The 27,416-nt window shown below is 42.8% G+C and overlaps 1 protein-coding gene across 1 annotated transcript; it reads right to left on the bottom strand.

The window, feature by feature from the left end:
* Positions 1 to 46: 46 nt before the first annotated feature.
* Positions 47 to 24,743, bottom strand: rbbp9 (retinoblastoma binding protein 9). Its single transcript, XM_060940861.1, has 5 exons — positions 24,563 to 24,743; positions 22,319 to 22,361; positions 22,101 to 22,206; positions 19,184 to 19,269; positions 47 to 971 (listed from the first exon to the last, which is right to left on the bottom strand). Exons 1-5 carry the CDS (start codon positions 24,656 to 24,658, stop codon positions 751 to 753), a joined length of 552 nt encoding a protein of 183 aa, XP_060796844.1. The 5' UTR covers positions 24,659 to 24,743; the 3' UTR covers positions 47 to 750.
* Between the last annotated feature and the right edge of the window lie 2,673 nt (positions 24,744 to 27,416).

Raw genomic sequence — 27,416 nt, 5'->3', positions numbered from 1 at the left:
TTCTGGATAATTGAAATGGCTTCATCTGACAATGACAACCAAAATATACCTCTCACTGGCCACTTTATTAGGAACATCCATCCATCCATCCACTGTTTTATGCTGTTCTCTAATCAGCCGATCCCTTGATGCATAAAATGATACAGATACAAATCAAGAGCTTCAGTTAACGTTCACGTCTAACATCAGAACGGGAAAAATTGTGATCCCAAAGTGTGACTTTCTTTCACTGTGGCATGGATGTTGGTTTGAGTATTTCAGAAACGGCTGATCTCCTGGGGTTCACACACACGCACCAGTCGCTAGAGTTTACACAGAATGGTGCGAAAAACAAAAAACAGAGTGAGAGACAGTTCTGTGGGTGGAAACAAATGCCTTGTTGATAAGATAGCTCAGAGGAAATTGGCCAGAGTGGTTCAAGCTGCCAGGAATGAACTCGTATAATCACTCTTTACAACCGTGGTGAGCAGAAAAACATCTCAACATGCAACAGCAGAAGACCACACGGGGTTCCTCTCCTGCAGCCAAGAACAGGGACCTTAGAATCAAGAACGAGTTCCTATTAAAGTAGCCAATTAGTACATGTTTAAATCTTGTAGCGATTAGCAAATTACACTTTTTTTTAAAAAAAAGACCATTGGTGGTAAACTGAAAAGCAAAACAACCCCCTCCTCACCGTTTTAATTGAATCTTTACAGCACTTATACTTCCGACAAATGAAATATAAGGAAACTGCGTTTGATCCCTCGGTTATTCCTTGATCAGTTTCCGTACAGCACTGATGAGTTCTGGGAAATGTGTGTTCTGAAAATGTCCACGGTCTGTGTATTTGTGAAGCTCTGCCTTCAGCCCATCTGCTACTTCCTGCTGTTCCTCCCACGGTAGGAAAGGGTCGTCTGTGGAGCCGAACTGGATGATGCGTTTCACGTTCGCTCTGATCTTCTCCCACTCCCATGGACGGTTGAAATATCCTGAGTGAAGGAAAAATAGATATATATTTAACAGTTATTCCATGAAATCGAGTCGTACATGAGCTGATAGCCGACGAGGCGCGTAGCACCGAGTTGGCTCCAAGTCATGTACGATGAGTGAGTGGAATAATTGTTTTATTCTATCCACATTCACTGGATTTTGAGAAACGGAGCATTTTTATTTTTCACAAATTCGATAAATAAAAATTTTACATCAAACGTCCGACGAAATCATTTCCGCTTAGGTCTCGTCTCGTCTTCTTCCGCTTTATCCGGGACCGGGTCACGGAGGCAGCAGTCTAAGCATGGAAGCCCAAACTTCCCTTTCCCCAGACACCTCGGGAAGAACACCGAGGCGTTCCCAGGCCAGCCGAGAGACATAGTCCCTCCAGCGTGTCCTGGGTCTTCCTCGGGGCCTCCTCCCGGGGGGACATGCCTGGAACACCTCCCCAGGGAGGCGTCCAGGAGGCATCCGAAAAAGATGCCCGAGCCACCTCAGCTGATTCTTCTCGATGTGGAGGAGCAGCGGCTCTACTCCGAGCTCCTCCCGAGTGACTGTGCTTCTCACCCTATCTCTAAGGGAGCGCCCAGCCACCCTGCGAAGGAAACTCATTTCGGCCGCTTGTATCCGCGATCTTGTTCTTTCGGTCATTACCCAAAGCTCATGACCATAGGTGAGAGTCGGAACGTAGATCGACCGGTAAATTGAGAGCTTCGCCTTTTGGCTCAGCTCCTTCTTCACCACGACGGACCGGTAAAGCGACCGCATCACTGCGGAGGCTGCACCGATCCGCCTGTCGAGCTCACGCTCCATCCTTCCCTCACTCGTGAACAAGATCCCGAGATACTTAAACTCCTCCACCTGAGGCAGGACTTCTCCATTTCCGCTTAGGTGGACTTCTTAAAAACCTATCGATGGCTGCACAATTTATTTTTTTTTTGGTAGAAAGTGCCGTCTTGCTGTCAAATAGCTTGAGACGTTGATTTAATTCTTCCTTGGACAGGGTTTCTGCAGGCCTGAACAAGTTCAATTTAAGACTTTTTAAGACCTTTTTAAGACCATAACAGGTTAAATTTAAGATTTATGCCGCACAAAAAAATAAAGAAAATTGGGAGAGCCTGAATTGCTTTGAAAATAACAAAATTTATTATCATTCACCAATGAACTCTACATCCCCAGGGTGCGCTCTTGCATTAATGAAGAACTAAGTTGCAGTGGAGCCAAAGACATCCCACAAATCACTTGAGGATGAGGCATTCGATTCCGTACGGTTTGTGTGTTGTAATGTTACAGTTCGCACGGAGTTCGCTGATACACCGTCTCAAGATGTACTTGGACCTGACAACGGTGAACAAAATTGAGTGATGGCATGCGACTGTTGCAGACTTTTATGGGCAGCCTGGTGCTTCTCCACTTCCGCGTGCGATTCCGGTGCCTTTACACCCAGGGTGCCGAGTTTGAGTGAGTGTTCTTTTGCACAATGTGCAGTACGCCTCAAACGGATTGTTTGGTACACATTTTAGCCAGTCTACGAAATCATTGCGTTCAAGCAAGCAGTCGTTAAACTTGCATTTGCCCATTTTGCTACAAACCGTGACACTCTCCCTCGCTTCTTTTAGGCTCTACTGTCTAAATGCACGCGTACCATGCCCTGTGCATCACCATGCCAACCGGGCTAGACGCCGGATTCCACTGTGTCTCATTTGTAGTTTGCAGCGTAGCCTACTGACACTAAGTAGGCCTAGCCTATATGACTAATTATGAATATCACCAACGCATTTAACAAAAAAAAAAACGAATGGGGTAAATGGACGTAAGGATTTAAAACTTCACAAAATTACATTTAAGACCTACAATGCAAAATATGCTCGTATTTTAGACTTTTTAAGGCCTTAAATTAGGATTATCAAATTTTAGACTTTTTAAGACTCCGTGGAAACCCTGCTTGGGCATTTCAGTTCTTTAATTTTCAAACTATTTTGAGCTTTTGAACCAGTCAAAAAAAAAAAAAATTTAATGCTTAAAGATGAGAATGCAAACAAACCAGCGAAATGACAGGAGCAATTTGTGAAAAATGCTAAAATAATAATACTTGAAAAATTAAGAGATATGTTCTTACCGTCAAATACTTTCATTTCATATTTTGTTGCTTTTTTTGTGTATTTTTGGGGTTCTGTTTTTGAGTAGAGTTTTTAATTTCATCCTCGGTTGGTTCAGCAACACGCTCCGCCATTTTGTTTTTCTCTACTCAGGGTATATGAGCTGATATCCTAGTAGTAGAGTAGCCAATCAGAGCGCGCAATTGCTCATATCCAGTGAATGTAGATAGAATAAACTATTATCTGATCAATAATCAACAATTTATGTTATGTTATGCTAGAAATTAAACACTTGGGGGGGGGTTTATAGGAAATTAACAAAAGACGAGGTTTTGTGAAGAGTTCACGTTTCCATCCTGGAATTGATTCACTTACTACAGCAGCATATCCGGAAGTGTTTTATTCCGTTTACAGTTGCAATCAGAAATATTCAACCCCCTCACCTCAAAAGACATTATAGTGATGTGGATGAAAGATGACAATAAATGACAAAAAAAAAAAACCCTCATTAAACAACAAAAAAAAATTTGATGCGTACGAGTTATTTTGACAACAGAAGTTGACTTAACTTTGACGTTCAAATGAAAATGTAAATCTTTTAACACGTGCATTGTTATTATTCAACCCCCAGCTTCAGTACTTTGTGGAGCGTCTTTTAGCTTTTATAACTTCTAACAAACATTTTCGCTAAGTGCTGACAAGCTTCTTACACCTCTTGATTGGAATCTTTGCCCATTCTTCACCTCTAGCTCGGTGATGTTTGATGGCTTCCGTGCTGCAACCGCCTTCTTTAAATCCCACCAAAGATTTTCAAATCGGATTTAAATCTGGTGACCGAGAAGGCTGTTCCAGGACGTTCCAGGATCTTTTTCTCAACCAAGCTTTGGTTGACTTGGAGGTGTGCTTGGGATCATTGTCTTGCTGGAAAGTCCATTATTCACCAAGGTTTAATTTGTCAACAGAAGGCATCACGTTCCTCTTTAAAATGGCCTGGTATTTCTGGGAATCCATGATGCCAAGGATACAATCAAGATTGCCAGTTCCTGCCGCAGAAAAACAGCCCCACATCATCAAATCAAATCAAATTTATTTGTACAGCGCTTTTAACAATAAACATTGTCGCAAAGCAGCTTTACAGAATTTGAACGACTTAAAACATGAGCTAATTTTATCCCTAATCTATCCCCAATGAGCAAGCCTGTGGCGACGGTGGCAAGGAAAAACTCCCCCAGACGACATGAGGAAGAAACCTCGAGAGGAACCAGACTCAAAAGGGAACCCATCCTCATTTGGGCAACAACAGACAGCCTGACTATAATATTAACAGTTTTAACAGGTATAACCCTCAACTGTCCTCATGGGGCCGTCCTTCACAGGAGTGGGGCGATAAAACTCCGACCAGACACAGGGCACCAGGATGGATCAAGCAGGTCCGAGGGGCAGAAGAGGCCAGCATCTCAATCCCAGGATCAGCCCCACATCATCAGTGACCTACGTCCATGCTTGACTGTAGGGATGGTATTCTTCTGGTCATAAGCCTGGTCTTTCGCATGCCAGACATACCGCTGGTCCATATGTCCAAATAGTTCCAGTTTGGTTTCGTCAGTCTATAGAACTGTCTCCTAAAACTCTGTAGTCTTATCCAAATTCCTCCTGGCATATGATAACACGTTATGAAAACAAAGGTGACAGAAGAGATTGCAATAACTATTGTGCCATCTCCCTTCTCAGTGTCGCTGGTAAGGTGCTCACCCATGTTGCTTTGCAACGTCTAGTCTGCCTCACCGATCACATTCTTCCAGAGCGTCAGTGTGGGTTCAGGTGAGGATGCTCCACCATAGACATGGGCTTCGCTCTCCAACAATTGCAAGAAAAAGCAGTCGAACAGAACCGCCCCTTGGTTGATCGCCTTTATTGACCTCACCAAAGCTTTTGACCTTGTGAATAGAACTACGCTCTTCATCATCCTCCAGATCATTGGTTGTTCTCCTACACTTCTCGCAGTCATCCGTTCCTTTCACGATGGGATACAAGCAACCGTCACCTTCGATGACAGCTTCTGACCCCTTTGTTATACAGAATGGTGTAAAGCAGGGCTGTGTGTTGGCCGCCACCCTTTTTGGTATATTTTTCTCAGTTTTGCTGAGACATGTGTTACCTGATCCATCTGGCATCTCGCCGTGTACCAGATCGGCTGGCTCGCTGTTCAATCTTGCGAGACTAAGGGCAAAAACAAAGACTCGTACTCTCCTGATTCGTGAGCTTTTGTTTGCGGATGACGCAGTTTTTCTTGCTCACTCTCAGGATGGTTTGCAGTCACTGTGTGACTCATTTGCCTCTGCTTGCGCATCATTTGGTGTAATGATTAGTATCACAAAGACCAAAGTGATGCATCAGGGCCTTCCGTTACCACCAGTCATTACAATGAACGGCCACCTCTGGAAATCGTGGATCAATTTTGTTATCTTGGATCGACCGTCTCCAACCCACCGTGCTTTGAGGTTGAGATTAACAAGCATATTGGAAAGGCCACCTTTACTTTTGGTGTTCAACAAGAAGATCTCCCTCAGCACCAAGGTCAAGGTATATGAGGCTTGTGTTCTCTCTGTTCTACTTTACGGAAGCGAAACTTGGTCAACATATGCCAGCCAGGAGAGACGACTCAACTCTTTCCACCTGAGATGTCTGCGTAAAATCACAAATGTAAGCTGGCAAGATAAAATACCTGATGTCAGAATACTTGAAATGTGTGACTCGATTAACTTATACACCATAATGCAGAAGCATTGCTTGCGTTGGCTGGTCATATGTATCGGATGAAGGATTCGCGAATTCCAAAATCAGTTCTCTACGGTGAACTAACTGACGCCAAAACACTCCATAGGCCACCCTATGCTCCGTTTCGAAGATGTCGTAGAGCGTGATTTGAAAGACTTCAACATTGTACCAGCTAACTGGGAAGTCACTGCAGCTGATAGACATGCCTGGAGGTCAGCTCTATATGAAGGCGCAACAGCATCATCCAGAAACTTTGAAGAGCTCCGTCACCACCAGCACCTGACCAGAACGAGACGGCAGCAGTGCCTACAATACGTCTAAAGCCTGGAAACTCTCAAGTTTTTGATGTAAAAGCCAAAAAAATAATTCTAGTCGACTTTTGATGTTCCTTGTGGTCAAGAGTGGAGTGCGTCTTGGAGTCCGGCCATGAAATCCTTGTTTGTTCAGTGCACGTCTTATACTTGCCACTGAAGCACTTGTACCAGCCTTCATCATGTCATCCTGTAGGTGTCTTGCAATCACATGGGGGTTTTTCTTAGTTGTCCTGATTAATGCCTCTTTTCCACCAAATCAGTTCCAGGGCTGGTTCGGGGCCAGTGCTGGTGCTGGTTCACAACTCATTCAACTTGCGAGCCAGCTGAGAACCAGTTTGCTTTTCCATAGCTCGTGGTGCTAAGGGAAGCCACGTCATTACGTCGCTGTATACGTCAGTTACGTTGCTACGTTTGCATAAATCTTGGCGCGAATATCGAAGCAAAAACAACGCGGAAGAAGCAGCAGCAGCAACAACAACAATAATAATGGATGACTTTGCGTTTGTACAGCTGCTGCTTCTCGTCGCTTAAAAATGGCGATCTTTCGCGGTCTTGTTATTGTTGTTGATCTTAACAACTCCGCCCCCCCGCTGACGTAAGCGGTTCTTTCCTCTGGCCCAGCAGAGAGTTGGTGCTAGCCTGGAACTGGTTTTTCTGGCCCCAGAGCCAGTTCTTTGTCAGTGGAAACAGAAAACCCGGTTCCAAACTAAGCACTGGCCCCGAACCAGCCCTGGAACTGCTTTGGTGGAAAAGGGGCATAAGTGGCTAAGGGGCCTTGATTACATTTTGGGCTTTCTTCTTCTTTCTTCCGCAGCCAGGCAGGTTTGCAGCTGTTCCATAAGTTTTAAACTTCCTTACAATACTCCCAGTGGTGTCTCTTGGAATGTTTTTGGAAATTGTCTTATACCCAAGGCCCTTTAGGTGTGATGAACTAATCTCCTCTTCTCAGCTTTTGTAGAAGCTCCTTTGTCTTTCCCATGATTCCAACGGACCTTGAATACTTTCATGGGTGGGGTTTATATATGCATCACAGTGGAAGCAAATGAAGGATCATTATAGAGTTCACCAAAGGCTTAATTATGTTTCAACTCCACTTTAGGCCATAAAAAGTGTCAGAAAGCTTTAAAAAACAATATAATATAGGGGTTGGATAATTGTGACATGGCTATCTTAAAGTGCCATTCCACCATAGGATGTATTCTTTGGCATAAAATACAATATATTTTATGACAACATGACTAGACAGAGAAATCTTTTAGCTTCAAAATGATATATCAAACATAATTTTTTGACAACGACAAGTATATTAATTTTGCGACCAAAGTCACCTACCCTTTTAATTTCCGCGCGGTAGTGAAACGTGATGTCATCGGCAGGTTCCCCTTCTTGTGTACCACGTGTCGGTCTATTTTTAGACCAGGAAACCCCCAAAGTGAGAGAGTCATTTCTCCTCGTATATGGGGGCCAAAAAAATTGCGAAAAATTTTGAGTTAATCTTTGCTAGATTTATTGGTATTAGCTAGATTTATTGGTATTATTTTTATCGTGTTCTATCCGCCATTGCTGATAATATGTGCCACGTCACACGTCACGTGGTACACAAGAAGGGGAACCTGCCGATGACATCACGCACGAAAATTAAAAGGGTAGGTGACTTTGGTCGCAAAATTAATATACTTGTCGTTGTCAAAAAATTATGTTTGATATATCATTTTAAAGCTAAAAGATTTCTCTATCTAGTGATACCATTTATATATGTTGTCAAAATATATTGTATTTTATGCCAAAGAATACATCCAATGGTGGAATGGCACTTTAACAAAATACGGTATACTGTTACACACAAATACTACATCATTGCATTTTCTGTGTTGATTTTATGTCTCCCCTTAGCAAAAAGAAGTTTATTCAAGTGTACTATGAGTATACTTATTTTTTACTAAAACTGAGGAAGTATACTTGAAGTTGACTTTTTATAAACTATATTTTATATACTTAAGAATAGTATAGTGACGTATACTTGGCTTATACTGAAAAGTATAAATAAAAGTCTAAGACTAATGGCCCTTTTCCACTACCCTTTTTCAGCTCGCTTCAGCTCACTTCAGCCCGACACGGCTCGCGTTTCGACTACCAAAAACCAGCACGACTCAGCTCGTTTCAGCCCTGCTTAGCCCCTAAAACTCGCACGGTTTTGGAGTGGGGCTGAAGCGAGCCAAACCGTGCCGAGTGAGGCTGGGGGCGTGAGCAGACACTCCCCTGTGCAGTGTGCACTGATTGGTGAGGAGGCGTGTCCTCATATGCCCACACACGCCCCGCGAGCGCACTGGGATCTGTAAACACCGCAAACCCGGAAGAAGAATAATTACGAATTACGAGAATTTCTGAAGCCTTATGCGCCTCGCCTCATCTATACGCTCTTGCCAGTATCTGTTGGCGTTGTCGGTGGCAACAAGCCACAGCACCAAGACCAGCAACACTAACGACTCCATGTCCTCCATGTTTATTGTTTACTATTCGGGTCATGAGACTACCGCTTAAAAGCTCACTGAATCAGTGACATACAGAGCATCGTGGATGAGTTCGCGGAGCGCAAGGCTCGTCGTATGCCCTTCAAATAATGCGCGCAGTAGGCTATTGATGTTTTATTATGAGCCATGTACAGTATGTCGCCTAATGTTTTTTTGTTTCTGAGTTGCATGTTCGTTTGAAGGACTTAATGTACAAAACAACATAGTTGCACCCCGGAGTGTTGAAATTGGTAAACACAGTGCATTCAGTGAGGTTTGCACCGCCCTCCTTTTATTTCTGACTCTTCCTGTCACCGTTGCAACCTCTGAGCGCTCATTCGTATGCCCTTCAAATAATGTGCGCAGTATAGGCTATTGATGTTTTATTATGAGCCATGTACAGTATCCTAATGTTTTTTGTTTCTGAGTTACATGTTCGTTTGAAGGACTTGATGTACTAAATAACATAGTTGCACCCGGTAGTGTTGAAATTGGTAAACACCGCAGTTGCGGACATTTTGTAGCCTAAAATGATGTTATGATAAGCTTTAATAAAGGGCCCGGTCATTTGCCCCGCCCCCGGCCCGGCTCTGACTTGTTCCGCCACTGTCACTGATGTCACTGTTTGCGCTGCTTAACGACATCACGTGACGTCCACCCACTTTCGCTAACTCCACCCAATGTGTCCACCCACTTCCAGCCAGCACGGTTCAGCGCGGTTGTAGTCGAAATGCAACTCCAACAGCCCCACTCAGCTCGACTCAGCTCGACTCGGCACGGCACGGCTCAGCCGCGTTTGTAGTGGAAAAGCGGCATAAGTACATTAATACTAAGACTTCCACTGTAATACTAAAACTTATACTTTAGAATACTTTTTACGTTTTTCTGCCACAAAGTACTAATACTTAGTATATCTTGCTCCAAGTGCATAATAAGGTCAAGTCATTGACTCATGCTTAATATTTAATTTATATATTAATATAATGCTGGAGTTTAAAACTTTACAGTATATAGCATGTGTGCTCAATTGCATTATCTTTATGTACCTTAAAATCATACACAAAAACAGAAAAACTTTTGACTTGACTTTATTGATCAATTTCTCCAGTAAGGAAGGACTTGATTTCATAGGTCTTTGTTTTTGAAATGTTTGAAAATATATCAAAGTTGTTTTCAACATTCTGTCTTGTGATTTTGTAAATGCATCACACTCGTGTACATACAGTATGAGTAAACTTTAAGAATACTTTAAGGAGTATATTTCCAGTATATAAATAGTAAGCTACAAGTAATATGCCAAGCAAACTTAAAGTATAACAAGTAAACTAGTGAAATAACCAATGTTTATAACAGTATACTTAAAGTATGTACAGTGGTGCTTGAAAGTTTGTGAACCCTTTAGAATTTTCTATATTTCTGCATAAATATGACCTAAAACATCAAATTTTCACACAAGTCCTAAAAGTAGATAAAGAGAACTCAGTTAAACAAATGAGACAAAAATATTATACTTGGTCATTTATTTATTGAGGAAAATGATCCAATATTACATATCTGTGTGTGGCAAAAGTATGTGAACCTCTAGGATTAGCAGTTAATTTGAAGGTGAAATTAGAGTCAGGTGTTTTCAATCAATGGGATGACAATCAGGTGTGAGTGGGCACCCTGTTTTATTTAAAGAACAGGGATCTATCAAAGTCTGATCTTCACAACACATGTTTGTGGAAGTGTATCATGGAACGAACAAAGGAGATTTCTGAGGACCTCAGAAAAAGCGTTGTTGATGCTCATCAGGCTGGAAAAGGTTACAAAACCATCTCTAAAGAGTTTGGACTCCACCAATCCACAGTCAGACAGATTGTGTACAAATGGAGGAAATTCAAGACCATTGTTACCCTCCCCAGGAGTGGTCGACCAACAAAGATCACTCCAAGAGCAAGGCGTGTAATAGTCGGTGAGGTCACAAAGGACCCCAGGGTAACTTCTAAGTGACTGAAGGCCTCTCTCACATTGGCTAATGTTAATGTTCATGAGTCCACCATCAGGAGAACACTGAACAACAATGGTGTGCATGGCAGGGTTGCAAAGCGAAAGCCACTGCTCTCCAAAAATAACATTGCTGCTCGTCTTCAGTTTGCTAAAGATCATGTGGGCAAGCCAGAAGGCTACTGGAAAAATGTTTTGTGGACGGATGAGACCAAAATAGAACTTTTTGGTTTAAATGAGAAGCGTTATGTTTGGAGAAAGGAAAACACTGCATTCCAGCATAAGAACCTTATCCCATTTGTGAAACATGGTGGTACGTAGTATCATGGTTTGGGCCTGTTTTGCTGCATCTGGGCCAGGACGGCTTGCCATCATTGATGGAACAATGAATTCTGAATTATCCCAGCGAATTCTAAAGGAAAATGTCAGGACATCTGTCCATGAACTGAATCTCAAGAGAAGGTGGGTCATGCAGCAAGACAACGACCCTAAGCACACAAGTCGTTCTACCAAAGAATGGTTAAAGAAGAATAAAGTTAATGTTTTGGAATGGCCAAGTCAAAGTCCTGATCTTTAATCCAATGGAAATGTTGTGGAAGGACCTGAAGCGAGCAGTTCATGTGAGGAAACCCACCAACATCCCAGAGTTGAAGCTGTTCTGTACGGAGGAACGGGCCAAAATTCCTCCAAGCCGGTGTGCAGGACTGATCAACAGTTACCGGAAACGTTTAGTTGCAGTTATTGCTGCACAAGGGGGTCACACCAGATACTGAAAGCAAAGGTTCACATACTTTTGCCACTCACAGATATGTAATATTGGATCATTTTCCTCAATTAATAAATGACCAAGTATAATATTTTTGTCTCATTTGTTTAACTGGGTTCTCTTTATCTATTTTTAGGACTTGTGTGAAAATCTGATGATGTTTTTGACTATATTTATGCAGAAATATAGAAAATTCTAAAGGGTTCACAAACTTTCAAGCACCACTGTAAGTATAAGTATACTTAAAGTACGTTGTGGCTCAGTCGACTAATGCCGCTTTTCCACTACAAACGCGGCTGAGCCGTGCCGTGCTGAGTCGAGCTGAGCGGGGCTGTTGGAGTTGCATTTCGACTACAACCGCGCTGAACCGTGCTGGCTGGAAGTGGGTGGACACATTGGGTGGAGTTAGCGAAAGTGGGTGGACGTCATGTGATGCCGTTAAGCAGCGCAAACAGTGACATCAGTGACAGTGGCGGAACAAGTCAGAGCCGGGCCGGGGGCGGGGCAAATGACCGGGCCCTTTATTAAAGCTGATCATAACATCATTTTAGGCTACAAAATGTCCGCAACTGCGGTGTTTACCAATTTCAACACTACGGGGTGCAACTATGTTATTTTGTACATTAAGTCCTTCAAACGAACATGTAACTCAGAAACAAAAAAAAACATTAGGCGACATACTGTACATGGCTCATAATAAAACATCAATAGCCTACTGCGCGTATTATTTGAAGGGCATACGGCGAGCCTTGCGCTCCGCGAACTCGTGCACGATGCTCTGTATGTCACTGATTCAGTGATCTTTTAAGCGGTAGTCTCATGACCCGAATAGTAAACAATAAACATGGAGGACATGGAGTCGTTAGTGTTGCTGGTCTGGGTGCTGTGGCTTGTTGTCACCGACAACGCGGACAGATACTGGCAAGAGCGTATAGATGAGGCGAGGCGCATAAGGCTTCAGAAATTCTCGTAATTCATAATTATTCTTCTTCCGGGTTTGCGGTGTTTACAGATCCCAGCGCGCTCGCGGGGCGTGTGTGGGCATGTGAGGACACTCCTCCTCACCAATCAGTGCACAGGGGAGTGTCTGCTCACGCCCCCAACCTCAGTCGGCACGGTTTGGCTCGCTTCAGCCCCACTCCAAAACCGTGCGAGTTTTAGGGGCTAAGCAGGGCTGAAACGAGCTGAGTCGTGCTGGTTTTTGGTAGTCGAAACGCGAGCCGTGTCGGGCTGAAGTGAGCTGAAGCGAGCTGAAGTGAGCTGAAAAAGGGTAGTGGAAAAGGGCCATAAGGTGCCATACCATAAATCCAGGGACCCGGGTTCGATTCCAACCCGTCTCTCTCCAGCTCATTTCCTGTCTCTACACTGTCTTATCCAATAAAGGTGAAAAAAGCCCCAAAAAAATCTTAAAAAAAAGAAGTATATAACTAGTACAATTGCAGTATATCAGTGTGTACTTGTGGTATACTTTAAGCATACGAGAGGGATATACCAAGTACATTGATAGTATATAGATGAGTGTACTTGTTGTATACTTTAAAGCAGGCATCACCAAATGGCGGACCTCGGTCCGGATCCGGACCCGTGACCAATGGTAAATTCACGAGATTAAGTAATTTTCATGAAGCATTATTTTGGATGGTCACGCCTATGGACAGCAGGCGCTGCTACTCCAGTTAATACGACAACAGCTTTACTCAGTTGAGCCAATAAAATCGTTAGTTTACCCAGCGCGCCACAGCAGAGCAACAAGCAGAGAGGAAGAGAGTTAAGTTCAGAGACAACCGACCGAGACAACATGGCTTGCTCCAAAAGGCGGCGGAAAGTAGACAAGGAAAATCGTTGTTTTAAAGATGAATGGACGGAGAAATATACGTTCATTCTTCCGGTGAGCAGTTCAAAACCAGTGTGCCTCATATGCTCCGAAAACGTGGCATTAATTAAAAGCGGCAACGTGAAGCGCCACTACGAAACAAAGCACAGCTCTTTTGAGCAAAGTTATCCCCTGAAGTCCGAGCTGAGGGCACGCAAAATAACCCAACTGCAAGCCCAGTATGACAGGTCTACCCAACTCATCACACATACATTTACAGCCCAGCAACGTGCAAACGAATGTTCCTTAAAGGTCCCATGGCATGAAATTTTCACTTTCTGAGGTTTTTTAACGTTAAAATGAGTTCCTCTGACCTTCTTAAGTCACCCCAGTGGCTAGAAATTTCATAATGTGTAAACCAAACTATGCCCAACATTTGAGAATGGCGCATCAAAACGGCGCGTTGATAAGCTCTTCCCTTTACTACGTCAGCAAGGGAGATGATCCCCACGCCCCCCCTCTGGATTCCCACCCACTGTATGAATTGCCCGCCCAGTTGTAGTGAGGAGACCATAGAGGACACAACAACATGGCATCACCTAAGCGAGCGAAACATGGAAATTGCGCTGTACATGGATGTGACAACACAGAAAAGAGTCTGTTTTTACTGCCGACGGGAGAGCCCCTGAAGACACAGTGGCTTAATTTTATTTACTTCAATAATACGCCGTCGAGTCTACCTAAGACGGTGTATGTTTGTCGGAAGCATTTTCCTGAGGAATGTTTCCACAACTTGGGACAGTACAGGGCAGGTTTTGCACATCAACTGTCACTGAAGCCTGGGTCCGTACCAAGCATCCCTGCCACATCAGCAACAAACACCAAACAAGTAAGTGTATAACTGTTAAGTCGTTTTGCCGTGTTTTAAAATCGGTGCCACGTTAGCCTTGCAATTGCTACATTAGCTGTGCAGCTAACCGCTTCCTGCAGTTAGCCAGGTACTCTGCGCTACAAAACCAAAAAGCATGCAGCATGCTCTGTTATAATAGCCAATCAAAACAGTTTTTACAAAGACACCCACATTCTTTTTTTTAAGTCACTCGTTCATTTTATTTGTTTGTTTGTTCAGTAAAAACCCAAACATTTGTTGAATTTTATTTTATTTCCTCGCGTCACACCTTAATGACGTCAGCGTGCGGTATTTTTCCCTTCGCGGTTTGTTCCTTCTCTCTCGCCTAAGGCTAGGCTGATACTTGCACGATTCCGTGGCACGCATTGGCACGACTCGAGTCGTGCCAGTGCGCAAACTAGTCGTAAACTGGCGTGAAGTGTGCGTAAACCCGTCGTGACTGCGTGCCATGTCGGGATGAGAATTTTGAAATGTTCAAAATTTTGGTCACGACAAAATTTCACGACCGGGTCGTGAACTATGCGCAAACTGTTCGTGATCTCATCGTGAACTCGTCGGGACGATGCGGGAGGATGCGTGCCAGTGCGTGGAAGTGCGCGCCATGCCACGACTGTCACGAACTGCCACGAATAGTTCACGAACAGCTCACGTCGAGTTCACGAGTAGTTCATGACATGTTCACGAATTGGTGCGCGTCGCAGCGTGGCCGTGCCTTCCCACTGACACGGTCACGCATTGATGGCACAAGCAGTTCACGACTAGTTTACGCACTTCACGAACAGTTTGCGCATGGCACGAGCAGTTCACGACGAGTTCACGAGCAGTTCACGACTACTGCGCGACAGTGGCGCTCGCGTCGGTGCGGGGGTATATATAGGGCTTCCCGGACACTTATCACCATTCGCAATTTTTTTTCTTGCTTTTTTCTTTAATGTCTTTTATTTTCTATTCCTTCATGACTTTTTTTTTGGGGGGGGGAGTTTCGTTTCTTTTATTTAAAAAATGGAACAACTGTGGATGCAGCTCATGAAGCTACTACCATTCTTTCTTGCCAAGGGACAGCACCAGCAGGGGACATGTAGTAATGTGACAGGTAGTCTCGCTGATCCTTTGCATCCTTCTGGGTATGATGGCCGGTTAGAGGCAGCAGCCCCTGCAGGTGTCGGTCAGTCCTCCATCCACCAGGGATCAGATCATGTGTGTCTGGATCTTCGCGGTCCACTTCTGAAATTGAGTGTGGGTATCTGATGAGGATGAGGTTGTGCATGACACAGGCGTGCCCAAGTCGGCACGACACCGTCCGAATTGCGCAAACTCGTCGTGCCAATGCGGGAAGTGCGTAAACTATGCGCAAACTATGCGTGAACTCGTCGTGCCAGTTCGTGAATGTGGACGGGCACGCATTCGTGAACTCGTCGTGAACTATGCGTGAACTAGTCGTGAACAGTGCGGGAGCCTCCCAGTTCGTGCCCCAAAATGGCACAACTTGCCACGACAAAATCATGGCCAAAAGTCGTGCAAGTGTCAGCCTAGGGATAGTAAGACACCCACATCCGCTTCTTCTGACCCACTGGAGGTAGCGTCACAGTGCTGTTAGCCAATCAGAGGTAACACATTTACATGTCATGAATATTAATGATAAGACCCACCCCCAGGCTTTCTCCCAGGAGGCTATATCTACGTGCCGAGGGTTCATCTCGAGAAAGGCTGCGGATATAACATCTGGAAGCCTCCACGAACCCGTTTAAAGCATCAACAAACCACCATGCCATGGGTCCTTTAAAAGTAGCGTGGATTTTGGGGCAACATAAACACATTGGAGTGTGTTCCCTGGTCTAATCAAAGGAGCACTGCACACCTTGACTATGTTTGGATCGACTTACAGCTGTGATTCAGCTTTTTCCACGATGAACATTGTCAAAACCAAGTACCGTTCTAGGCTCAACAATGAACACCTACATATCTGCATGAGAATGGCACTCCAACCAAGATTTAAATTACTGGCAGGTCAGCCACATGCCCATTTTTCTCATTAAGACAAGTAAAAGAAGAATTAAAAGAGAAAAGTTCAAAGAAAAATGTTCTGTTTGCATTTCCCCCCCAAAAAGCCACTTGTTTTCTGAAGATGTGGACTTTTTTTCTTGAAAAGTAGGCCCTCATTTTTTTACGCTGGGACCTCCTTATTTTAAGAACAAAGAAGAGAAAATGTGAAGTCGATGCTCTGTTTGCACTTTTTAGTTAATGTTTTCTGAGTTGACTTTTTTACTTGAACCGTAGGCCTTCAATCCTTCAGATTGGGACCTCTTTAATTTAAGAGAAAAAGGAGGTATTCCACTCTGTTTGCACTTTATTTATTTTATTCTGAGGTTTCTGTTTTCTTTAATCTGAAATGAAGGCCTTGAATTTATTTATCTGGGACTACTTTTACAACCCCGATTCCAAAAAAGTTGGGACAAAGTACAAATTGTAAATAAAAACAGAATGCAATAATTTACAAACTTCAAAAACTGATATTGTATTCACAATAGAACATAGACAACATATCAAATGTCGAAAGTGAGACATTTTGAAATTTCATGCCAAATACTGCCTCATTTGAAATTTCATGACAGCAACACATCTCAAAAAAGTTGGGACAGGGACAATAAGAGGCTGGAAAAGTTAAAGGTACAAAAAAGGAACAGCTGGAGGACCAAATTGCAACTCATTAGGTCAATTGGCAATAGGTCATTAACATGACTGGGTATAAAAAGAGCATCTTGGAGTGGCAGCGGCTCTCAGAAGTAAAGATGGGAAGAGGATCACCAATCCCCCTAATTCTGCGCCGACAAATAGTGGAGCAATATCAGAAAGGAGTTCGACAGTGTAAAATTGCAAAGAGTTTGAACATATCATCATCTACAGTGCATAATATCATCAAAAGATTCAGAGAATCTGGAAGAATCTCTGTGCGTAAGGGTCAAGGCCGGAAAACCATACTGGGTGCCCGTGATCTTCGGGCCCTTAGACGGCAAATGGAAATCACAAAATGGGCTCAGGAATATTTCCAGAGAACATTATCTGTGAACACAATTCACCGTGCCATCCGCCGTTGCCAGCTAAAACTCTATAGTTCAAAGAAGAAGCCGTATCTAAACATGATACAGAAGCGCAGACATCTTCTCTGGGCCAAGGCTCATTTAAAATGGACTGTGGCAAAGTGGAAAACTGTTCTGTGGTCAGACGAATCAAAATGTGAAGTTCTTGATGGAAATCAGGGACGCCGTGTCATTCGGACTAAAGAGGAGAAGGACGACCCAAGTTGTTATCAGCGCTCAGTTCAGAAGCCTGCATCTCTGATGGTATGGGGTTGCATTAGTGCATGTGGCATGGGCAGCTTACACATCTGGAAAGACACCATCAATGCTGAAAGGTATATCCAGGTTCTAGAGCAGCATATGCTCCCATCCAGACGACGTCTCTTTCAGGGAAGACCTTGCATTTTCCAACATGACAATGCCAAACCACATACTGCATCAATTACAGCATCATGGCTGTGTAGAAGAAGGGTCCGGGTACTGAACTGGCCAGCCTGCAGTCCAGATCTTTCACCCATAGAAAACATTTGGCGCATCATAAAACGGAAGATACGACAAAAAAGACCTAAGACAGTTGAGCAACTAGAATCCTACATTAGACAAGAATGGGTTAACATTCCTATCCCTAAACTTGAGCAACTTGTCTCCTCAGTCCCCAGACGTTTACAGACTGTTGTAAAGAGAAAAGGGGATGTCTCACAGTGGTAAACATGGCCTTGTCCCAACTTTTTTGAGATGTGTTGTTGTCATGAAATTTAAAAATCACCTCATTTTTCTCTTTAAATGATACATTTTCTCAGTTTAAACATTTGATATGTCATCTATGATCTATTCTGAATAAAATATGGAATTTTGAAACTTCCACATCATTGTATTCCGTTTTTATTTACAATTTGTACTCTGTCCCAACTTTTTTGGAATCGGGGTTGTATTTATGGTAAAAGAGATAGTTGTGCACTCACTTCATTTCCTGCATTGGAAATGAACAATAAATATTGTTGAAACCATATGAAAATGTGGACATAGGGGAAGGCTATAAGACACAAGCTGGACTTCGGTTCGGACCTTCTACTTGGACAAAATTTAATAACCGGACCTCAGTGACTTAATTGAATACCCCTGCTTTAAAGTGTACTTTTGCAAACTTAAAATGAACTTTAAAGTATACTTTTATAAACTTGAAATGTTCCAATTTAGTCCGAAAAAGTATTAAATTTGTATACTTTCTAGTACACTAAAAGTACATGGTCTGTAGTATACTTGCTATACTTCTACTGAAGCATACTTAATAAAATGAACTTTAAGTATACTACTTTTTGCTATGTCTCACTCAACTCATAAAGAAGTCATCCAAAGCAGGTTTGAATATTTCTGATTGCAATTGTATATCACAGCAGTTTCTCAAAGATTATAATTTTAATTTGTTAAAGAATGGCACGCCCATCCACGACTGGAAGCACAAGAGCCTACAGTTTCAGGATCCATCGGACTCACGAGATTTAATCATAAACTCTTTTTAACAAGTTACTTTTCAATATTTGTAAACCCTACGGACAGACGCAAAGGGTGTCCAATAGCATCAAGTTTAAGAAAAATGATTAAAGAAAAAGAAATATTGAAATAAGAGGTTTCTGCCCAACAACGACATGCTATATGTTACAAAGCACTGATCCTGGAGACTCCTTCAAGACAAATGCTAAATAAAAATCTCCTTACAGAAAACTTCACCAGGTCAACGATGGGACGTTGTTGTTGTTCTAGAGAACATCAAGACATCATACTGTATGAGAATGAGTGCACTGACATAAACATTGGTTACAGCTGGAACTACTATCAAAGCTGCTCTTCTAGAAAATTAATCAACACGTCCTGAGCAATCAGAATCGTCGATCGAGTGAATGTATAAAACACTCCATCTCAATGATCTATTTAGCTTTGCAAATAAGGACGAGTCTCACCGCTCTCTTGCTCATTCGCGTCTCCGAGGTCGGAAGTGTAGGCGCCCACCAGGATGATGCCGAATACCTTGTGGGTCTCGCCGTACCTGAGACGCAGTTAGAGGGGAAGAAGAGCGCAAGTGATTTACATCAGTTTCACTTAGATCATCAGTTAATCATCAGCCCTACACAGACAGGGCATAAAAATGTACCAAGTGTAATACCAATTATTCAATCCACATTCACTGGATATGAGCAATCGCATGCTCTGATTGGCTACTGGGATATCAGCTCATATACACCGAGTAGAGAAAAACAAAACAAAATGGCGGCGTGTGTTGCTGAACCAACCGAGGACGAAATAAAAACTTGATTTGAAAACAACCCCCCCCCCAAAAAAAACATACATAATAAAAGTAAGAACACTTTTTATTTCTCAAGAATTATCTCATCTCATCTCATTATCTCTAGCCGCTTTATCCTGTTCTACAGGGTCACAGGCAAGCTGGAGCCTATCCCAGCTGACTACGGGCGAAAGGCGGGGTACACCCTGGACAAGTCGCCAGGTCATCACAGGGCTGACACATAGACACAGACAACCATTCACACTCACATTCACACCTACAGTCAATTTAGAGTCACCAGTTAACCTAACCTGCATGTCTTTGGACTGTGGGGGAAACCGGAGCACCCGGAGGAAACCCACGCGGACACGGGGAGAACATGCAAACTCCACACAGAAAGGCCCTCGCCGGCCACGGGGCTCGAACCTGGACCTTCTTGCTGTGAGGCAACAGCGCTAACCACTACACCACCGTGCCACCCCCAAGAATTATTATTATTATTATTATTATTATAGCAGCATTTTTCACAAATTGCTCCTGTCATTGCGCTGGTTTGTTTACATTCTAAATGGAAATGATTTTGTCAGACGTTTTGTATAAAAAGTTTTTATTTATTGAATTTGCATTTAAAAAAAAGCTCCGTTTTTCAAAATCCAGTGAATGTGGACAGAATAAATTATTCAAACAATTATTCCACTCAATCTTGTTGGCTATCCACTCATGTATGGTACGACTCGATTTCGTGGAATAACTTAAATGTAATACCTTGACAAGGGTGCCAAATTATTCACTTCTCTCCTTTCGGCTGCTCCTATTAAAGGAGAACTGAAGTCATTTTTAAACTTGCTTTATTTCTTAATTAACGTGTTATTCAATGACGTTTTCGGTTTTAGTAACCTTATATCGTGACTCGTATTGGCAGCTAATCGCAATTAAATATTATACTTCTCGGCCTATTCGGTTTTTAGCCGTGTTGAATTTAGTTCGTTTGGTCCACGGCAGGCGTCGCTTATCCGCGCGATCTTCGTGAGACTTGTGCGAGACTTCGAAACGTGAAGCGTCAGCCGGGTGTCAGCGCCGCCATTTTGAAAACTGTTTTCCAAACGAAGTATTGCACAGAAACGAGTTTAAATGACGATTACTGCCGACTTTTTTCAAACTTTCCTGATTGCTATCAAAACAAACAAAACTTCCGGCTTGATCACATCAGCATTCGAAAGAGGGCGCGCGCGTCTTTTGACAACGTTGGCAGATGTCGGTCACTTTGATTTCTGCCGTACGTTTTACTTCCGTCCTACGATGTCTCGCACAGGTCTCAACGAATCTCGTTTACGGCCGTTGCTTTGACATACGGACTGATATATTACAGAGCATATTTCAGACACTCATAACTTGCTACAGCAGCGACAAAATAGCGATCAAACATGCATTCCTATATTTAATAAAATGAGATCAAGAGAATTTTGATAATAAAAAAAATTTGCCTTCTTTAAGGGTCGCCACAGCAGATCTGCTCCGCATATTTGATTTGGTATAGGTTTTACACCCGATGCCCTTCCTGACGCAACCCTCCCCAATCTATCCAGGCTTGGAACTGGCACCAAGCATGCACTGGCTTGTGCAACCCCAGTGGCTGGGTATTTTTACCTAACCTGCATGTCTTTGGACTGTTGGAGGAAACCCACAGACACGGGGAGAACTTGCAAACTCGACACAGAAAGGCCCGCCAGCCGTGAGGTTTGAACCCAGAACCTTCTTGCAACAGTGCTAACCACTGTACCACCGTGCCGCCCTAAATTATTCAAAACAACTGGGGTGTGCTGTTGGAGGAAATTAATGAACAAGAGTACGTGTGATGAATGAAGTGGATAGTTTTCCTTTCACACTGCATCACCAGAGTGTTTTATTCCTCTCATACCGCAGCAATTTGCCAACTGTTACAATTCTAATTTATTACTGAACACCACATCATGCTTTTCAACCGTTCATTTCCCTATTTAATGTCGTGGAACACCTACGAGGCAACGGAGTTCCTGTTGAGTGTCTTTTTTTTCTATTCAAATTAACAAGGCAAAGAGGAGGAGGGAAAAAAAAGCGCAGCTTGTTGCATTACAAAGAACCGGAATACACAAACCTCTCCGTCCTGAAGACTTTCTGTGGTGGAAAATGTTACAAAGCACTGAAACTGCAGACTCCTTCCATAAACATTTACATCCAGAAAACTTTATATCAGTAATAATCCGTTTATTATTATTATTATTATTATTAGATTATACGACTATCTGCCGTGCTGCAAATGAGTTGTTACTATAGAAACGCTATGCGTTAAAACAACAGCTTGAATATACGTAAACCTGTGATTTATTCAGGAATTCAGCAACCCTGTGGTGTAAAATGTTTTATTTCTATTCTGATAAACCTCGATCGTATTCTATTCGACCCGTCTTCCTAAAAGCTTCCTCCATCGCGTAAGGCGTTTTGATATGAAAATGACAATTCAATAAGTCTATGCTGTGACAGTTTTTGAATGTGTATTGTCTACTTTTCCCCGATACGAGAAAATGGAAAGCAGCCCCTCATCACATGTCCAGTACCTCATCGCAGCAGCAGCTCCTGAGCTGTGGCCGATGATCACCGTCTCCTCGTCACACTGCAGCTCCTTCTCCATGAACGGCAGCCATATGCTCTCTCTGGCGGTCACTGTTCGACCGTTCAAGAGTGTAAAAAAAAAAAAACACATTAAATGAATCAGTTTCAAGTTTGACTTGTATTTTGTTCAAGAGCACGAAAATTTTGTGGTATCTTCATGTACCTGAGTCTGGCATGTTCCTCAGCTCACCGCACACACCAGGTATCTGCAAAATAAGTGCAATCGATAGATGTTTGAATACGTAGATAGACAGACAGACCGACAGATAGAGATAGATGACACACAAACAGACAGATAAACAAATAACTAGACAAACAGACCGATAGGTGGACAGACATGAATAGGTAGATAGACAGACGCGACACACAAACAACAAAGATAGGCAGACAGATAGATAGATAAATAGCTAGACAAACATACAAAGACAGACCAACAGAGAGAAAACAGACATATTTGGATGCGTAGATAGACCGACAAACAAATAGCTCAAACAGACAGAAAGACAAACAAACAAATAGCTAGCTAGACAGACAAATAAATAAATAAAAAGCTAAACAGACAGATAGATATTTGGATGCATAGATAGACAGACAGACAGACAGACAGACAGACGGCAATAGATTTGACACAAACAGGCAGACAAATAGATCGACAAACAGACAGATAAATAGGTAGACAGAAAGACAGATAAATAGCTAGCTGGCTAGATAGACAGGTAGACAGCCAGCTAGACAGACAGACAACAGGCAACTAACTTACACAGTTACAACTAATTACTAATTATAATTTTATTTATATATACATATACACACACACACCCTTACAAAAGTATTCATCCCCCTTGGTGGTGTTTGTCCTGTTTTGTCGCATTACAAGCTGGAATTAAAATGGATTTTTGGAGGGTTCGCACCATTTGATTTACACAACATGCCTACCACTTTAAATGTGCTTTTTTTTTTTTTATTGTGACACAAACAATAATTAAGATGAAAAAACAGAAACCTGGAGTGTGCATAGGTATTCAGCCCCTTTCGTATGAAACCCGTAAATAAGAGCTGGTCCAACCAAGTCACTTCATAAGCCACATAATTAGTTGATTAAGATCCACCGGTGTGTAATCAAAGTGTCACATGATTTGTCACGTGATGTCTGTAGAAATCAACCTGTTCTGGAAGGACCCTGACTCTGCAACACTACTAAGCAAGCAACATGAAAACCAAGGAGCCTCCAAACAGGTCAGAGACACCAAAGGAGCTGCAAAGATCCACAGCGGATATGGGAGTATCTGTCCGTAGGACCACTTTAAGCCGTACAATCCGCAGAGCCGGGCTTTATTGGAAGAGTGGCCAGAAAAAAGCCATTGCTTGAGGAAAACCTGTTTGAGACTGGGATGAAGGTTCACGTTCCAGCAGGACAATGACCCTAAACATACTGCTAAAGCTACACTGGAGTAGTTTAACGGGAAACATTTAAACGTCTTGGAGTGGTCTAGTCAAAGCCCAGACCTCAATCCAGTTGAGAATCTGTGGCTTAACTTGAAGATCGCTCTACACCAACGCAACCCATCGAACTTGAAGGAGTTGCAGCAGTTTTGCCTTGAGGAATGAGCAAAAATCCCAATGGCTGGATGTGCTAAGCTAATAGAGACACACCCCGAGAGACTTGCAGCTGTAACTGCAGCAAAAGGTAGCTCTACAAAGTATTGACATTAGGGGGGTGAATAGTTATGCACGTTGAAGTTTTCTGTTTTGTCCTATTTGTTGTTTGTGTCACAATTTAAAAAAAAAAATCACATCTTCTGTAAATGAAATGATGCAAATTGTCAAACAATCCATTTTAATTCCAGGTTGTGAGGCAACAAAACCTGAAAAATGCGGGGGGGAGGGAATACTTTTGCAAGGCACTGTTTATATTATAAAAACACACAAGGATTTAAAAAAAAACAAGTCCCATGTCATGATAAATAAAGTCTTACTTTATAGAATCTGGAAAGTAAGCAAGGGCAACATGACAAACATTATATCACAGTAGTTGAAGATACGATCACGATAAATATCTTTTCTAACAAGCTGTTCATTCAAATGAATGTTGAGAAAATAAATGATTTCAAACTGAGAAAAGAGGAAAAGGCATTTGAGAGAGCTCAGAGAACTGAGTAAGACACATAGAAAAGAAAACAGTATCACGATACCAGTAACAAAGCGTATCATGATATAACTGATCACGATACTGATACTGTATGGTAATATCACCCAGCTCTGACTGAAAGTGGATCATCAAAAACAAGGCAGAAAAGAAACCTGGAAGGTTGTGGATGAAAACCCCTGAGCTGTAGATCTTATAAATGGTAGCATTCAATACAAACTTGTCCCTATTGATGCTATAAAGTGTTTAGATCTTCCATACCTGGTTTAGGTGTTTACTGACCCAACCGTACCAGTTACTGTGTTCCACATCTCCTGTTCCATTACCTGGAACTATCACTACTTTCTTTACAGGCATGATTTCTGTTTTAGAGCTTAATAAAGTAAGAAATTACTACACGATCAACACATCAACGTTGCTTCCGCCTCTTCTTCTTGTTCATGAAACACTATCCGTGCATACTGCTACCTGCTGGAGTAGTTTAAACACTACACTACACTCTCAGAAAATACAACCCTGATTCCAAAAAAGTTGGGACAAAGTACAAATTGTAAATAAAAACGGAATGCAATAATTTACAAATCTCAAAAACTGATATTGTATTCACAATAGAACATAGACAACATATCAAATGTCGAAAGTGAGACATTTTGAAATTTCATGCCAAATATTGCCTCATTTGAAATTTCATGACAGCAACACATCTCAAAAAAGTTGGGACAGGGGCAATAAGAGGCTGGAAAAGTTAAAGGTACAAAAAAGGAACAGCTGGAGGACCAAACTGCAACTCATTAGGTCAATTGGCAATAGGTCATTAACATGACTGGGTATAAAAAGAGCATCTTGGAGTGGCAGCGGCTCTCAGAAGTAAAGATGGGAAGAGGATCACCAATCCCCCTAATTCTGCGCCAACAAATAGTGGAGCAATATCAGAAAGGAGTTCGACAGTGTAAAATTGCAAAGAGTTTGAACATATCATCATCTACAGTGCATAATATCATCAAAAGATTCAGAGAATCTGGAAGAATCTCTGTGCGTAAGGGTCAAGGCCGGAAAACCATACTGGGTGCCCGTGATCTTCGGGCCCTTAGACGGCACTGCATCACATACAGGCATGCTTCTGTATCGGAAATCACAAAATGGGCTCAGGAATATTTCCAGAGAACATTATCTGTGAACACAATTCACCGTGCCATCCGCCGCTGCCAGCTAAAACTCTATAGTTCAAAGAAGAAGCCGTATCTAAACATGATCCAGAAGCGCAGACGTCTTCTCTGGGCCAAGGCTCATTTAAAATGGACTGTGGCAAAGGGGAAAACTGTTCTGTGGTCAGACGAATCAAAATTTGAAGTTCTTTATGGAAATCAGGGACGCCGTGTCATTCAGACTAAAGAGGAGAAGGACGACCCAAGTTGTTATCGGCGCTCAGTTCAGAAGCCTGCATCTCTGATGGTATGGGGTTGCATTAGTGCATGTGGCATGGGCAGCTTACACATCTGGAAAGACACCATCAATGCTGAAAGGTATAGCCAGGTTCTAGAGCAACATATGCTCCTATCCAGATGACGTCTCTTTCAGGGAAGACCTTGCGTTTTCCAACATGACAATGCCAAACCACATACTGCAACAATTACAGCATCATGGCTGCATAGAAGAAGGGTCCGGGTACTGAACTGGCCAGCCTGCAGTCCAGATCTTTCACCCATAGAAAACATTTGGTGCATCATAAAACGGAAGATACGACAAAAAAGACCTAAGACAGTTAAGCAACTAGAATCCTACATTAGACAAGAATGGGTTAACATTCCTATCCCTAAACTTGAGCAACTTGTCTCCTCAGTCCCCAGACGTTTACAGACTGTTGTAAAGAGAAAAGGGGATGTCTCACAGTGGTAAACATGGCCTTGTCCCAACTTTTTTGAGATGTGTTGTTGTCATGAAATTTAAAATCACCTCATTTTTCTCTTTAAATGATACATTTTCTCACTTTAAACATTTGATATGTCATCTATGTTCTATTCTGAATAAAATATGGAATTTTGAAACTTCCACATCACTGTATTCCGTTTTTATTTACAATTTGTACTTTGTCCCAACTTTTTTGGAATCGGGGTTGTAAAGTACATTATAACGGCTGGTCACTTAGAGCAGTACCCTATAAGATACTTACTACTTGTACCCTTTATATACTGCTTGGGAACATATATGTGCCTTTTTTGGCCCTAAAAAGGTACACATAGTTACCTTGACAAGCCCGAAGTGGTACATTAGTGTCGACTGTACCTTGGGGGACAGAAATAGACCCGTACTGTACCCATCCATCCATTATCTGTAGCCGCTTTATCCTGTTCTACAGGGTCGCAGGCAAGCTGGAGCCTATCCCAGCTGACTACGGGCGAAAGGCGGGGTACACCCTGGACAAGTCGCCAGGTCATCACAGGGCTGACACATAGACACAGACAACCATTCACACTCACATTCACACCTACGGTCAATTTAGAGTCACCAGTTAACCTAACCTGCATGTCTTTGGACTGTGGGGGAAACCGGAGCACCCGGAGGAAACCCACGGGGAGAACATGCAAACTCCACACAGAAAGGCCCTCGCCGGCCACGGGGCTCGAACCCGGACCTTCTTGCTGTGAGGCAACAGCGCTAACCACTACACCACCGTGCCACCTCTATTATTATTATTATTATTATTATTATTAAGGGCGGCATGGTGGTGTAGTGGTTAGCACTGTCGCCTCACAGCAAGAAGGTCCTGGGTTCGAGCCCTGGGGCCGGCGAGGGCCTTTCTGTGCGGAGTTTGCATGTTCTCCCCATGTCCGCGTGGGTTTCCTCCGGGTGCTCCGGTTTCCCCCACAGTCCAAAGACATGCAGGTTAGGTTAACTGGTGACTCTAAATTGACCGTAGGTGTGAATGTGAGTGTGAATGGTTGTTTGTGTCTGTGTGTCAGCCCTGTGATGACCTGGCGACTTGTCCAGGGTGTACCCCGCCTTTCGCCCGTAGTCAGCTGGGATAGGCTCCAGCTTGCCTGCGACCCTGTAGAAGGATAAAGCGGCTAGAGATAATGAGATGAGATGAGATTATTAATAAAGATATGTAAGGAAG

This window comes from Neoarius graeffei, chromosome 15 (assembly GCF_027579695.1).
Source record: "Neoarius graeffei isolate fNeoGra1 chromosome 15, fNeoGra1.pri, whole genome shotgun sequence".
NCBI lineage: Eukaryota > Metazoa > Chordata > Actinopteri > Siluriformes > Ariidae > Neoarius > Neoarius graeffei.
This window is presented reverse-complemented; position numbering and strand designations above follow the sequence as displayed.